We start from the raw sequence: 17,261 nt of genomic DNA, 5'->3' as shown, positions 1-17,261 counted from the left end.
GCACTGGTAAAACTGGTGGGTTTGCTTGAGATACTCTACTATAGTTTATGTAAACAAGCTGCTGTGTAGCCATGGGGGCAGCCATTCAAAGATGAAAAAGGAGGAAAGGCACAGGATACCTTTAAAACACTATAATTTTTCGGTGTTACAGTTCCTTTAAATAGAGGTAGAGCAGCTTTAAAGGGAAATTATCGCTAAAATGTAATATTAGCTTCAGCATACTGAAATAAGAAACTTTGTAAATACAATCAATTAACTATTCTGCATTGTTTCTGAAATAATGAAGTTTATATTCACTATTCCTCTCTCAGCATCTGTTTTTCTTCATTTTCTCTTAATGCAGCAGTTGGGTGTCAGATATTCATTGACAGTTAGATCCAATATATCTTATAGGGGGGGGGCTCCTTTTGCCTGGCAGATGTGTTAGAGCTCACTCAAATAGCTGATTCCAGTACATAAAACAATCTAACAAAATAACTGCCTTTTGCTCAAATTCTGCATGTAGTGAGACAGGATTTCTGGTTATTTTATTAGAGTGAGCTCTAATACATCTTCTAGGCAAAAGAAGCCCCCCCTATAAGTTATATTGGATCTAACTGTCAATGACTATCTGACACCCAACTGCTGCATGAAGAGAGAATGAACAGAAACAGATGCTGAGAGAGGGATAGTGAATATAAACTTGATTATTTCAGAAATTATACAGAATATTTAGTTGATTGTATTTAGACGGTTTCTTATTTCAGTATGCTGAAGTGAATATTACATTTTCATTTTCGCGGTAGTTCCCCTTTAAGACAATAAACATATCTTTTTGTGATCTCCAGTCCACTGGACCCTAATCCTCCAGTCATATACCATGGCTGTATACACTATAGTTATAGCAGTGCATGTGTGTGTACCACTTGTAAGCTAATCACTCCTATATATATATATATATATATTGCAGATAAAGCTGTGGCGGGTGTCAGAGGCAGCGGATGCAGGGTCCCTGTCTGGCACACTGGCAGGAGTTGAAGGGCAGGTAAGGGCCTTGCAGTTCCACCCATCAGCCGATTCCTTGCTTGTGACTGCTGCTGCAAAGACAGTGCAGATATGGGACTTATCCAAGGAGATCAAACTGACAGGTGAGAGTTTATGCATGGATACAGAATGGGTGAGTTTCTTGTCCTCTGACCACCATCCATTAGTAGGCAAACTACATTTCTTATCCCTTTTATGGATATAAATCTCAAAATAGAATTTCAAAACATTGACAAAAACTGGTTTCCATGGTAATTGAAAAGGCAAGAGTTTTATTTTTATTAACAAGCTACAGGCAAACAGTGAAATACACAGTTGTTTTCATGATTCCCATGCACCTACAAAGGAGAGGCCCATAAGGGATAAGTACCATCGCTTTTGATATCTAGTGTCAAAAGATCTTCATACAGGAACAACCCCACCTTGAAATGGCTACTGTGATACACAGAGAGAATAAGACCATTTCCTTTGTTACTTATGTCTGCATCTCTTCATTATGTTGTAGCTCTGGAAGCACACGGGGATCAGGTACAAAGTGTTGGCTGGAACCAAGATGGTGTCCTATTAGGGACATCCTGCAAAGTAAGTAAGACTAGATACCTTCATTAATTATGTTATTTTTCTGCTTGCAAGTTCTCCGGTGTAGGAGGGATCATAATCCTGTGATTTTACAGAAAGGATTGAATTACAGGTATGGGACCTGTTATGCAGAATGCTCTGGACCTGGAGTTTTCAGATAATGGATCTTACCAGATTTTGGATCTTCATACCTTAAGTCTACTAGAAAATCATCTAAACATTAAATCAACCCAATAGGCTGGTTTTGTTTCCAATAAGGATCAATAATATCTTAGTTGGGATCAAGTACAAGCTACTGTTTTATTATTACAGAGAAAAAGGAAATAATTTTTAAAAATTTGGATTGTTTGGATAAAATGGAGTCTACAGGAGATGGCCTTTCCGCTATTAAGAGCATTCAGGATAACGGGTTTTCCACTATATGGGGGTTAAAGGCAAAGATGCCATCACATTATTTATGCTGACACCCAACATAGAATTTCAAGAGAGATAGAGGCTACAGTGGAAGTTTCTTACCGCTCATTGCAATAGGAAGAGCAGCAAATTGATGTAATACGGTGCATTGCCTTTTTTAGCCCACGTATCTTCTCAGTGCATATTAAGTAATGGGTGTTTAAGGGTTAATAATCTGCCCAACATTAGCTTGCTGCACTCTCGCATCCTACTGTGTCTCTGGGTTAACTTATGTCCATGTCTTTGTGTTGGCAGGATAAGAGGCTGAGAATCTTTGATGCACGCGGCGGTACAGGAGCCATACAGGTAGGGAGAAATGTGCATTATAGAGCCTAGTTCTTGAGCCTTCAATAACGTACTTACGGAGATGCAAAGTTTAGACCCTTGTTGTTTGTGCAACATTATATTTGGATAAAATCAATTTAGTTGTTTTCTATGGATTAGAAAAAAAAAACACTTTTACTCATTTAAACTGGGCAAAGTTGCATGTGGGCAGTAACCCATAGCAACCAGTTAGATGACTGCTTTCATTGTTTCCTTGCAGCTGGCAGAAAAAAAAATCTAGTCACTGATATGCTATGGGTTACTGCCTACATGCAGTTTTGCCCAGTGTCTATAACTGACCACTACTGAATTGAAGTGGCAGACAAAACGCCAAGGATGCAATAGCCTTTAGAACTGGACGTGCTAAACATAAACTATATATACCAATATAAATATTGTAGAGTTTAGTATCACAATAGCCTTGGATATTATGCTTGTTTAATTAATAAATCAGCCAAGCCACTCTTAAAGGCATTAACTGAATCAGCATCACAACATCACCCGGCAGTGTATTCCACAACCTCACTGTCCTGACTGTGAAGAACCACCTACGTTGCTTCAAATGAAAGTTCTTTTCTTCTAGTCTAAAGCCTCTGGTGCATTGATCTATTTTATGAGAAAAAAAGATCCCAGGCTATCTGTCTATAATGTCCTCTAGTTTGCGGAGAATATCATTGTGCTGTGCGAGCTTGGAACCACAGGGTGGCACCAAATTTCAAGTATTTTAACCCCATTTGATGTCTGCTGTATTGTTATTTTCCAAAAGAGGGCTTGGTCATACATGGAAGACCTGTTAAAATTAAAATTTGAATATCAACAGTTGCCCTGCATATTATAGCCGTGTATTTCTATAAAGTTTATAATCAAATTCCCTGATCACAGTTGCATATACAGTAGGCTCAGCATCTGGACCACATGGGGGAAACCATACAGATGTTAGGGGAGCACTTAAACTCCATTTTCAGGCCTGTATTTGCCATTTAGGTACCCCAGGGCCCTGGCCTTGGCCATAGCTTTAGCGGTGCAGTCTGGAAATATAGTTATTTAGAATAGGGAGCTCTATAACATATTTAATGTGAACTTCCCATTTAAGACTGCACTTGTTCTTTAGTTACCAGATGGTAATGAATTCTGTGTATATATATATATATATATATATATATATATATATATATATATATATATATATATATTTATATATATATATATATATATATATATATATATATATATATATATATATATATATATATATATAACCTGTGTACTTTATATCAAGAGATTTGCTAAAAAAGTGGTGCATCCACTGGCTGGACAAAAGGCAGTGGTGATAGAGACCAGGGGGCATATTTATCAAAGAGTAAAGTTCGAGATCGACCACAGTCCGCTAGAGTGAAATTCCGCTACTCTCCATTCATTTCTATGGGATTTTGAAAGGCGTATATAGGATTAAGGATGGGTAGTTAGGATTAAGGAACTTTCACCCATAGATAAATCCAATAGAAATGAATGGAGAGTGGCGGAATTTCACTCTATTGGGCTGTGGGGATCTCTAACTTCACTCTTTGATAAATATACCCCCAGGATTGCACCAAATCCTGAAGCAGCTCCTGAATTTAGTGCTTCACTAGTGCATATATAATATCTTGGCTATAAATGTCCTAAAGGATTTCATGTTCTTTCAGCTGTCAGATATGGGAATGGGCTGCGTAGGTGGGCCGCATGCTTCCTATACAATACTATGCACAGTGTTATCTTGTACAGATTGTGCTGCCGTACCTCTGCCTCCCACCGCGGATTACAGCATTTGCCCTTTATCTCTACAATATGACAACCGCCCACGTTTGCTACGTTGGCGTTTTTTTGGACAAGTTTGGCAGGACTTCAGCGGGTCCATGTGTCTGTTGGCACAGCTAAAGCTGCCACCACATATTACAGAATAAGAATTGGCCAACCTCCTCCCTGTGTGTGTGTATATTATATATATATATATATATATATATATATATATGGGTGCGCTGGCCGCAGAAACCATTTCCAGATGTTACAGGGCGGCGCAGCATCCTTCAGCATTCAGGGCAAAGCGAGAGGGAGGAGAGACATTCTTTCCTTCAGCATCATGAAATTCCTGCTCAGTAAAGAAACACTCCGTTTTCCGCCTCATGCTTTTATATGGTCATGGAACTCCTCAGTAACTTATAATATCCTTATATTTTACAAGAGGGGATACTTTATTCACTGTACACTGTTTATATGAGCAATACTGGCTTTCTTTACAAGGATTTTAGGCATAGTGTCCCTAAATAAAGAGAGAGAGAGAGAGATTTCCACATCCTCCATATAAAGGGGAGTCATTCAGAGCTCCTTTAGATTATTGACACTTTTGAAATGATGCTGAATTGTACATTAGAGGCTGATAGAAGCCTGGTGGTCAATAGATGGTGTAGACCAGGGCTGTCCAACTGGCGGCCCGCAGGCTGCTGTGACTACTTACCTTGTGTAAACTATTAAAGGGGTTCAACACTTTTTTTCAGTTCTGTTGGTTTCAGATAGTTCCACAGAAGTAAAGATTTTTTTCAATCACTTTCCATTATTTATTTGGGACCATTTTTTCTAATATTGAAGTTTAAGCTTTAATATTTTACTTTTTTTATGTCTTTCTGAAGCAGCTCTGGGAAGGGGGTCAGTGACTCTGTAAACTCTTCTAAATTGATACATTAGTTGATACATTTCTTATCTTTGTCCCTGCTGAGCAGAATCTCTGAGTTTCATTACAGGCAGCTGTTAGAATTGATACAATAGTTGCTAATACTCCAGAGATGCTGCTGAGAAATGTATCAACTAAATGTTGCAATATTGTAACAGTTTAGAGCAGGGGTCCCCAACCTTTTTTTACCCATGAGCAACATTCAGATTTAAAAGGAATTGGGGAGCAATAGTGATGTGCGGGCCGACCCGATACCTGCAGGTCGGGTGGGTTCAGGCTGACCTCACGCTTCTTTGCAGGCAGATGCGGGTTGAGCTCTTCTCCTGCTCTCCCTGCCCACCACCGTCAAATGCCGTCTTCCGTGTTCGTCTTTTATAGATGTTGCGCCTGTGATGTCATTGGTGGGGCGGGGCGGCTCGGGTCTATAAAAGCAACACAGAAGTCCGGATGCTAGCAGTCTGCAATAAATGAAAACCACAAGCAGTTAATCTGCATTAGAGTGCTCTCCTTTTTCTCATCGATAAGATGATATTTGGGATGACGGTGCATCCATAGGTAAAGGATTGACGCATTTGCTACGTGTGGTGGGAGGCTGTGCGCTGATTCATCAATATTGTCTATAGAATGATCCAATATATCTTATAGGGGGGGATCCTTTTGCCTAGAACAGTGCTGTCCAACTTCTGTGGTACAGAGGGCCAAAATTTTACTGGCCTATGTGGAGGAGGGCCGATAATGGAAGTCAATGTTGGCCACTCCCCCTTTAAAACCACACCCACTGTAAACCACACCCATATTACCACAATAACTTTTAAGATCATATCCACATTAACGGTGGTAGCACACCAAAAAATCAAATGGTTAATGCTCACTGCAGGGAAATCCCTCATCACTCATGTGAAAAATGTAAGTCATGTTAAAACATACCCTTAAATCCATATGCCTCATCCTCCCCTGTGGATAATACAACAACCCCCAACACATGATTAAATACCTTAGGGGCCCTTAACAACAATTTCCAAATGCTAATAACCCCAAGAACAAACCCCTAATAGGCTTACATCCCAGGTAGCATAGGGCTAGGAGAGAGTTTCACACACAAGCAGCACTGGGCAAGCAGAGAATGGCACACACAAGCAGGCCTGAGTAAGGAGAGAACTGCACATACAAGCAGCACTGGGCAAGCAAAGAATGGCACACACAAGCAGCACTGGGCAAGTAGAGAATGGCACACACAAGCAGCACTGGGCAAGCAGAAAATGGCACACACAAGCAGCACTGGGCAAGCAGAAAATGGCACACCCAAGCAGCACTGGGCAAGCAGAGATTGGCACACACAATCAGCACTGGGCAAGTAGAGAATAGCACACACAGGGAGGGAAGGCAGAACAGAGCAGGTGACAGGGAAAGCTATCAGTCTCATATGTACTACATACAGTGACACAGTGCTGGTGCCCCATTAGCATTTTGAATAAAGTGTGAACAGGTGAACAATGTGGGCATTTTCAGTCTGGGTCTCAGGTGTGAACAGTACAGGGTTTAGAATGTGAACAATAGAGGTGTCACAAGTGTAAACAATACAGGGGATTAGAGTCTGAATTTGAGGTTTAGACAATGCAGGCGCCAGTTAATCTCTGTAGTGATACCTTTTAAAGTTTACATATGGTAATTGGACACACCATGTGGGGGGCCACAGAAGGGGGGGGTCACGGCCACCAGTTGGACAGCCCTGGCCTAGAAGATGTATTAGTACAGTTATGTAGTACAGGGGCTTATAGGGGAGAGATCTAGTACAGTTATGTAGTACAGGGGCTGATAGGGGAGAGATATAGTACAGTTATGTAGTACAGAGGCTGATAGGGAGAGATATAGTACAGTTATGTAGTACAGGGGCTGATAGGGGAGAGATATAGTACAGTTATGTAGTACAGAGGCTGATAGGGAGAGATCTAGTACAGCTATGTAGTATAAAGGCTGATAGGAAGAGATATAGTACAGTTATGTAGTACAGAGGCTGATAGGGAGAGATATAGTACAGTTATGTAGTACAGAGGCTGATAGGGAGAGATATAGTACAGCTATGTAGTATAGACGCTGATCGGGAGAGATATAGTACAGTTATGTAGTACAGAGGCTGATAGAGAGAGATATAGTACAGTTATGTAGTACAGGGGCTGATAGGGAGAGATATAGTACAGCTATGTAGTACAGGGGCTGATAGGGAGAGATATAGTACAGTTATGTATTATAGAGGCTGATGGGGAGAGATCTAGTACAGTTATGTAGTACAGAGGCTGATAGAGAGAGATATAGTACAGTTATGTAGTACAGGGGCTGATAGGGAGAGATATAGTACAGCTATGTAGTATAGAGGCTGATGGGGAGAGATATAGTACAGTTATGTAGTATAGAGGCTGATGGGAAGAGATCTAGTACAGTTATGTAGTACAGGGGCTGATAGGGGAGATATAGTACAATTATGTAGTACAGGGGCTGATAGGGAGATATATAGTAAAGTTATGTAGTACATGGGCTGATGGGGAGAAATATAGTACAGTTATGTAGTATAGAGGCTGATAGGGAGAGATCTAGTACAGTTATGTAGTACAGGGGCTGATAGGGGAGATCTAGTACAGTTATGTAGTACAGGGGCTGATAGGGGAGATATAGTACAGTTATGTAGTACAGGGGCTGATAGGGGAGATATAGTACAGTTATGTAGTATAGAGGCTGATAGGGAGAGATCTAGTACAGTTATGTAGTACAGGGGCTGATAGAGGAGATATAGTGCAGCTATGTAGTACAGGTTTGATAGGGGAGATATTGTGCTTCTCTGCTGAGCAGGCAGAGGTACAGGGTAATATAGTGCTGTAGTGTCAAGGCTGCTGGGGCGGAATGTTCTGCAACTTAATTGTCAAGGGAAGGATTTAATTGCAGCCTAATTCTACTCCTTGGCGCTCATATGTAGCAGCACATGGCTTCTATTAGCCACTCAAACACAGCTTCTCATGAGAAAACTAGCCCCCCCCATAAAGAATATAGGCTCTCACCCCACCCCCAGCCTACTATATCCTTCTAACATTGCTGTGTATGTGCATAGAGAAATGTACCTTATATACAGAGAGAACTCTGCTCCTTTTACACAGACATTAGGCCATCTACTTCCTCCCTCCTCCTTTTACACAGACATGAGACCACCTACCTTTCCACTTCTCTTAATATACAGACATAAGGCCACCTACCTCTCCCCTCCTCCTAATACACAGACATAAGGCCACCTACCTCTCCCCTCCTCCTAATACACAGACATGAGACCACCTACCTCTCCCCCCTCCTAATACACAGACATGAGGCCACCTACCTTTTCCCTTCTCTTAATACACAGACATAAGGCCACCTACCTCTCCCCTTCTCCTAATACACAGACATGAGGCCACCTACCTCTCCCCTTATCTTAATACACAGACATCGGGCACCTACCTCTCTCCTCTTCATAATACACAGACATCGGGGCACCTACCTCTCCCCTCCTCCTAATCCAGGACATGTACATCTTCCTTCCTCCTACACCACCTATCTTTCCTAATACACAGACATCAGGCTTCCTCCTAATACACAGACACAAGGGCACCTACCATTCACCTTCCTCCCCACTCTCACTTTCTCACACATTTGGTATGTTGCTCCCTACCGCAAACTGTTGGTGAGAGTCCAAAGCTGCCATAACTCAAGTTACACAGAAATCATTCTTTATGAAGGGGAAGTCCAGCAGATTTTGCTCCCTGGAAAATGAGACCGTTTTTTTTTCTACATTCCCAAAAGGTTGGAAGTGGTTGTGCAACTGCAGCCACAAGCAAGAAGCATGACGTCTCCTTCCCAGCGAGGAGACTAAATACAAATCTGCTCTTTTTTTGTGAAGAAAAACAAAAGAACCGTCAACTGCTTTTTCTCAGATACAGTGATTCAACGCATTTGGTGCACAACCCTCATCAGTCTAAACGAAGTCATTTTCTCATAAGTTCATAATTTTTTTTCTCTTCCTTACAGACAGGGCTGGGTTTAGAGAAATGGGGGTGCCCAAGACAAACTGCCCTCACTGCCGTACCCTAAAACGGTCCTGTTCATAAAACTGACTGCATTGTATTAAAGGACCAGTAACACTAAAAAATTTTGTATTAAAAAATCCATCCCCCCCCCACGAATAATAGGTCTACCCTGCATAAAGTTTATTAAAATCCATACTTTATTGAAAAAATACTGTTTGAAAACACTACTTCCTGTGTACTGCAAAACGGCGATAAGACGACTCACTCTGCAGCTCTGCGCTCTGCATCTTCCCCCTAACCCGACTTCTGCCAAAACCGGAAGCCAAGCGCTACAACTGTGACAGCAGCCAATGGAAAACCTGTTTATGTTCCATATCAGGCAAATGCATATCTTTCCTTTGTATGAGAGCACTCCTAAGACGGCATGTTTATGCCTGACCTGTTGTATATGTTATATTCTAGCTAGGTTTATTAAGCCCAGAGTCCGCAGCAGCTCCGACTATTATTAATAGTGAGTAACGCCTTCCTACCTCAGCTAATTTTCACACAGTGCAACCATTTCCCGTCACAGCACAGCACACCATGTCCGACACCGAGCAGCTCTCCGTCTTCTTTCTCTCAGCCGGGTTATTACCTCCTGTCTACGTTCAGCTGACTCGCACTGACAACCACCCTTCTGAATGGCGGAACGCCGTGACAATTCCAACTACAGACGCCATGTTTGCTATGGGCAAGTCACTATCCAGGAACAACGGAAATAGAAGAATCGCGCGGAATGGAGGGAATGATGTCAGGGGCCTCTCCTGTGACGGGAAATGGTTGCACTGTGTGAAAATTAGCTGAGGTAGGAAGGCGTTACTCACTATTAATAATAGTCGGAGCTGCTGCGGACTCTGGGCTTAATAAACCTAGCTAGAATATAACATATACAACAGGTCAGGCATAAACATGCCGTCTTAGGAGTGCTCTCATACAAAGGAAAGATATGCATTTGCCTGATATGGAACATAAACAGGTTTTCCATTGGCTGCTGTCACAGTTGTAGCGCTTGGCTTCCGGTTTTGGCAGAAGTCGGGTTAGGGGGAAGATGCAGAGCGCAGAGCTGCAGAGTGAGTCGTCTTATCGCCGTTTTGCAGTACACAGGAAGTAGTGTTTTCAAACAGTATTTTTTCAATAAAGTATGGATTTTAATAAACTTTATGCAGGGTAGACCTATTATTCGTGGGGGGGGGATGGATTTTTTAATACAAAATTTTTTAGAGTTACTGGTCCTTTAACTCAGTCATACTGTAAAAATTCCCATCATATGTCTGTCTCTTCTGGGTGACAGCAGAACAGGGTGAGCCCCTATGATACATCCTGATGGTGACAAAGAGTTGTGCCACTTTCTGCACTGCTGGAACATGCCAGTGCATACAGGGCTGCCATCAGGGGGGCACAGAGGGTACAACTGTACTGGGCCTAAAGGGGGGGTCCGGCTGTGCTGCACTTTTCAAAATAGCCGGGCCCCCTTGACAGAGCCAAAGCCATGGCACATCTTCCGTAGTCCCAGAACAGCCGACGTTGAAGCCCCGAAGCCGCAAAAAGACCCAAAGCCATGAAAGGAGCCGTGAAAACACCCAAAGCCACGAAAGGAGCCGAAATTGAAGTCATGAAGCCGCAAAAAGACCTAAAGCCATGAAAGGAGCCGTGAAAACACCCAAAGTCACTAAAAGAGCCGAAATTGAAGTCATGAAGCCGTAAAAAAGCCCAGAAGTAATGACAGGGGCCAAAATTGAAGTTCCAAAGCTGCTAAAGGACCCAAAGTCAGGAAAGGAGCCGAAATTGAAGTCATGAAGCCGCAAAAAAGCTCCAAAGTCATGAAAGGAGCCGACCTGGAAGTCCTGACGCCGCAAGTTCCGTTCTACTGAACACCAATGTGTGTTTTTTTTATTTTATTAAACCCCTGGCCACCAATGTATTAATTTAATACTCTATAGGCCCCTGCCACCAATGTTTTTTAAAAAAATATTCTCTTGGGCCGAAATGTTTAATTTTTAACTTGTACGGTGGGGGCCCTGGTGCCTATGTTTTTTAAAAAACCCTTACGGGGGGTATGGCACCACATATTTTTTTAACTTATAAGAATTTTAATCGGAGGCAAGGTGCAATTTGCACTGTAGTATTAGCCATGTCAACAAATAGTTGACCTGAACCCAGCCTGTCCTTCCTAAAGCTGGCCATAGATGCTGGCGATGATTCGTACGATCGGACTTTCCCATCTCCCGACCCGCCACTAACCATTCAGATCAAAGTCTTACCAGTCAGATTAGTTAAAGAACAGATCAATGTTCTGCTCCTGACAGCAATCGTACGATATCTATGTCCAACCAAAGCTAGTGACAGTCTCCCACTGAAAATCCTACAATCGGCAATACACGCAGAGATATTATCGGCAGCCGACAGAAATTTTCTAACCTGTCCGATTGAACAAACGACCGATCTACCAAAAAATGTCGGGACTCTCCACACACGTTCTGAATATCGTGCGAATCCTCGATTCGTACGATCAGATCTTTGCGTCTATGCCCAGCTTAACCTGGACTCTACCTGATCCACTGTGCCACCACCACTAATGTACACCCCCCCCTTTAAGTTAACTTTTAGGACGTTCTAGATTTCTAAGCAACTTTTCAATTAGTCTTAAACTCTTTCCAGCTTTCAAATGGATGTCATTAATTAATTTTTTCTGTTCAGGTTCTCTCCTATTCATATTCCATATTTCATATTCATATTTTAAATCAATGCATGGTTGCCAGGGTAGAGCTGGAGACAGGGATGCAGCACCAATGGGGCAAGTTTAAAAATTACAATCTTCACACTAGCGATGCGCCCACCCCCCGGACCCCCTCTGGCACAAGAAAAGGTAATCGCTGGAGGGAGGACATAGAAGGAGCCGTCTCAGGCTCGGGTAGCTTATTGGAGTTAAAGGGGTTGTCCACCTTTGAGCTAACTTTTAGTAGGATGTAGAGAGGGATATTCTGAGACAATTTGCAATTGGTTTTCATTTATTATTATTTATTTTGTTTTTTTAGTTATTTAGCTTTTTATTCAGCAGATCTCCAGTTTGCAATTTCAGCAATGTGGTTGCTAGGGTCCAAATTACCCTTGCAACCATGAACTGATTTGAATAAGAGACTGGAATATCAATGGGAGTGGGCTTGAATAGAAAGATGAGTAATAAAAAGTAGCTATAACAACACATTTGTAGCATTACAGGACATTTGTTTTTTTAGATGGGGTCAGTGACCCCCATTTGAAAGCTGGAAAGAGTAAGAAGAAGTAAGCAAATAATTCAGAAACTATAACAAATAAAAAATTAAGGTCAATTGAAACGTTGCTTAGAATTAGCCATTCTATAACATTCAAAGTTAGCTTAAAGGTGAAGCAGCCCTTTAAACAGTTATTACTATGGTTGTCGTTCTGTTCATGTAGTCTGTACAGACAGAGGTTGGACATGCCTGAATTCCTTAGGGGTAACAATGGTAGTGCCTGTGCATTGAAAGAATCCCTGGCAGTGCAATGGCTACCATTGTGTACAGCTCATAAGCCACTCACAGGGAACAGCACTTTCTGACACTCTCATATTAGTTCTGTGTGGGGAGAACTGTTTGCAGTGGGGCCCGTGACAGTCACAGCTGTGTCCCAGTCACCAATTCCCAAGGCCTTCGTATTTGCTTGCTGTTTCCCCCACCGAGATCTTGGGATAGAGGGTCTCTGTTGCCATGACAAAGTCAACAGTGGGGTTATCTAGTAAAATGAAGAGAGCACTATGGGGGCTTATGTTGGGAATTTTACAAACAATATTTGGGCTTTAATATCACAGCTATGTTTGTAAAGGGGAAGTGGGCCATGTGGACAGAAAGGATGACAATGAACCTAAGTAATGCATGGATGCTGTTTGCTGGGAAGCTTCCAGGTTCCCCTTCTGTCTAATATACAATAACATGTCTGATATCAGCCTTATAAAAAGTGCTTAGTGATGGCATCAGTTATAATTGGTGCTTAGTGGTATCACGTGACTCTTTGAAGCTCCAGGATGTGGGTGGCCTGACTGCCCCCAAAGGCAAAAGGGACTTGTCATTGGTGTGGCCATGCAGGTGTAGCGGGTTTACAATTTTTTTTGTCAAACCTGTGAGTAACATTAATCTTAAGGTGGCCATACACGTAGAGATCAGTTTATTTGGCGATTTTGCCAAACAAGCGAATCTCTCCCCGATATGCCCACATTGAGGTGGACAATATCGGGCTGATCCGATCGTGCCCTAGGGTCCAAATATGGGATCCGAATGCAGGCAATATGGGTGCTCAATTCGCGGTACTGCATCAACAAACGCTATCCTATGGGATTTTTAACCCTGCCGATCGACATCTGACCGACTTTCGCCAGATATTGATCGGGGAAGCCCATCGGAGGGCCCCACACATGGGCCAATAAGCTGCCGACAAGGTCTGTCAGCAGCTTTTATCGGGCCTGTGTATGGCCAGCTTAAGAATCTTAAAAAATGTGCTAAAAAAACCACTACAATTGGCTTGGTGCTGTCAGCCTGGCTGATGTTCTCTCTCCTTCTTTCTTTCATTATGCAAAATGTGTCAGACAGTAAGTTAATAAACTGATATATAGACAGGTATATATGTGAGGGAAGGATCCAGTTCATGCAACTTTGTCGTATGGTTTTCATTGCTGGCACAGATCCTGGATTGGTGGGAAGGCCACAAAGGTCTGGGCCAAGGTCAGTAAGTTTTTATGGGCTGCATTGTTGTTGGAACACACATAACTACTAGTAATAGCGAGAAAGGTGCTGCACCCGGGTGTGAAAGTGGCATGTGTGTTGCAAGCAGGAGGAAGGCAAGGGTGCCCCGTAGCCAAGGGGCACAACAAAATCAGGCCTTGTACACCTGCCCCCCAACCACATTTGTTGAGTTTATTCTATACTGCAGATAGTAGTATATGAACTGTATGTTCATGAGTCACAAACATTACCAGTTAAGTGAGGAACAAACTTAAAGGGGTGTTCATCTTTGAGTTAACTTTTAGTATGATGTAGAGATGGATATTCTGAGACAATTTGCAATTGGTTTTATTTGTTTATTATTTGTGGTTTTTGATTTATTTGGCTTTTTATTCAGTAGTCTTACAGAGCATTTGTTTTTAGATGGGGTCACTGACCCCCATTTGATAGCTGGAAAAAGTCCGATGAAGAAGGCAAATAACAAAAAGTCCAATTGAAAATTTTCTTAGAATTAGCCATTCTATAACATATTCAAAGTTAACTTAAATGAGTGGTTCACCAAAAAACAATGCTCTGTAAGGCTCCAAAATGTATAGTTAATGCTACTTATTCGTCATCTTTCTATTCAGGCCTCTCCTATTTATATTCCAGTCTCTTATTCAAATCAGTGCATGGTTGCTAGGGTAATTTGAACTCTAGCAACCAGATTACTGAAATTGCAAACTTGAGAGCTGCTGAATAAATGAAAATCAATTGCAAATTGTCTCAGAATTTCACTCTCTACATCCCTTTAAGTTTGTGGGGAACAAACTTAAAGGGGTTCTTCACCTTCCAAACACTTTTTCAGTTCAATTGTTTTCAGAGTGTTCTCCAGAAATACTGACTTTTTTCAATTACTTTCCTTTTTTTTTTTTAACTAAGTTTAAAGTTCAATGTCTCTGGTGTTTCAGTCTGGCAGCTCAGTAATTCAGGTGCAGAACTGTTACAGTTTAGCAACATTTAGTTGATCCATTTCTCAGCAGCATCTCTGGAGTATTAGCAACTATTGTATCAATTCTAACAGCTGCCTTTAATGAAACCCAGAGATTCTGCTCAGCAGGGACAAAGATACGAAAGGTCGCAACTAAATGTATCAATTTATAACAGTTTACAGCAGGGGTGTGCAAACTTTTTGCAGATTTGGTGAGGTGAAAATGTGCCGGGGCCTACCATTCAGCCTGACACCGTTATCCCTTCCGAGGTAGCTAACTAGCGATTTAGGCCCTAAATGAACCCCAGTCTGCCTTATAAGAAAGAGTGCATAATATATTGGGTTAAAAGGCCGCCACCACCACCACCACCACATGCTGCACGTCTTATCCAACTATGTACATCAATAGAAGGGTATGTTACCCTTTTGGTGTAGCTATGTAATTGCTATGAACTGCCTGTGGCACTAATTATATATGCTAAAAAAAAATCCAGTGGCTTGACAACTGAGGGGTACGGTGGGGCAGGAGTGTCAAAAGTCCAGCCCTCTAAATTAAGCAGAAGTACAAGAACGAATATCGTACTACTGGCCGCTAAAGGTCTTTCTGAGGCTGGAGGGCACCATATATGACAGCCCCTGCATGAGAAATGAAAGGCAGCTGTATACATTAGGAATGGGACCAGGGAATCTAGTTGTACAGACTCCATGCTGCAGCCTGGTGTAAATGAACCGAAACGTCCAGTATGGAAGTGGCACCCCATTTGAAAGCCATTACCTAATGAGCCAGTCTGTAAAGAACTTGAAGGAGAATTCAACCCCTTCGGGTTGACTTTTTCCCCCTGACTAGAGAATCCTGAAGCCTCCCCCCCATTTGATACGTGTTACAATAAAATGACACACAGGGAGTGTTTTGTGTCCCCGCTCTGACTGCAGGAAGTGTGTGGGATTGTAGGGATCGGGGTCATGGGAAGTGCTGGCCGAGCTGGGGTGAAGCCTATAAATAGTAACAGGCAGATCCCATCCCACCCGCTTCGGAACATGCATACAGTCGCATATATATAAATTGAGGGGAAGGAACATGTCAGTACCTTGCACTTAGCCCCAAGGCCCATCTACACAGTCTGTAGTACATCTGTCTGATCAGTCTTGCAGGACAAGCCCCTGAGGCTCAGTTATCATGGCACAGCGAGGTGCATAAAACTGCATTAACATATTGTATCCTGGCAACTCTGCATCACCATCAGCTCCTCTTATTTTCTATGTTTCTGATTGGCTGTATTTATTTGTTGGAATCTTCATAATGTTGCCCAGAATTTCTCCCTTGAGCTGCAGTAAGGAGAGTTCAGATATTTCGGTGCTACTATATATCTCGTCTGTGGCTCCCGTTGACTTGAAGAGCAAACATGCAGCTGTGAAGGTGTGAAGACTTTTGGGCCAGAAATGCTGTGGTGAGACAGCTGGAAAACGCTCAAATCTGCACATCCACAGAGGGCCACCATTAGAAATAATGGAGCACCATCTAGACTGAAGGAGTTCTCAACCCTCAAATGTTAATACGAACTCCCCAATTCAATGTTCCTTCATTTTCTACAAAGAAGACATGAAGCACAGACCCAATTTTCATCTACTCTGATGGTTACCACCCCTGGAAATCCTGGTGGTTTGGCCCACTTCCCAACTCATCCCAATTTTACTGCCTGCAATTTATGGCCATCTAATTTTAGCTAAAATGCCTGGTCTCATAGAGCCATGGTGGAAAGACATTCCTACATTATCATAGGCGGTATGGACACTTGCACTTGTTCACCTTTGTGTTTTTTATTTATATTATTATTTGTAGTTTTTGAGTTATTTAGGGTTTTATTCAGCAGCTCTCTAGTTTGGAAATACAGAAATCTGGTTGCTTGGGTCCACATTACCCTAGCAACCATGCATTGATTTGAATAAAAGACTGGAATATGAATAGGAGAGACTTGAATATAAAGATGAGTAATAAAAAGTAGCAATAACAATATAGGCATAAGTTACTCCACATTGAGAAACGAAATACCTTCATTGCCGTCAGTCCTTGCACACTTTATGGATATGGTCTGACTTTGCTCTGAGATTCAGTATTATTGAACTTTATCTGCAATGTAACTGATGAGTCTATTCAATTAGATTTGGAGAAGGCTCTGCTTAACCAAGTGTCTGAGTTCCAGCTGAAGTGGAAAGAACATTAAAGGGGTGATTCACCATTACGTTAACTTTAAGCTTGTTATAGAATTGCACATTTTTATTATTTGCCTTCTTCTTATGACTCTTTCTAGCTTTGAATTGGGGGTCACTGACCCCATGTAAAAACAAATGCTCTGTAAGGCTACAAATGTATTGTCATTGCTACGTTT

At 42.0% G+C, this 17,261-nt stretch overlaps 1 protein-coding gene across 1 annotated transcript in view; it reads left to right on the top strand.

Moving 5' to 3' along the window:
* The window catches only part of LOC108701637 (coronin-7), a 100,622-nt gene that overhangs the window by 12,497 nt on the left and 70,864 nt on the right, over nucleotides 1–17,261 (top strand). Inside the window, exons 5-7 of the mRNA XM_018236541.2 lie at nucleotides 950–1,127; nucleotides 1,529–1,605; nucleotides 2,311–2,361. Coding sequence (XP_018092030.1) covers nucleotides 950–1,127; nucleotides 1,529–1,605; nucleotides 2,311–2,361 — 306 coding nt within the window. The remainder of the gene's footprint in view (nucleotides 1–949; nucleotides 1,128–1,528; nucleotides 1,606–2,310; nucleotides 2,362–17,261) is intronic.

This window comes from Xenopus laevis, chromosome 9_10L, assembly GCF_017654675.1.
Source record: "Xenopus laevis strain J_2021 chromosome 9_10L, Xenopus_laevis_v10.1, whole genome shotgun sequence".
Taxonomy (NCBI): domain Eukaryota; kingdom Metazoa; phylum Chordata; class Amphibia; order Anura; family Pipidae; genus Xenopus; species Xenopus laevis.
Note: the sequence above shows the minus strand (reverse complement) of the source record. Positions and strands in the feature narration are given on the sequence as shown.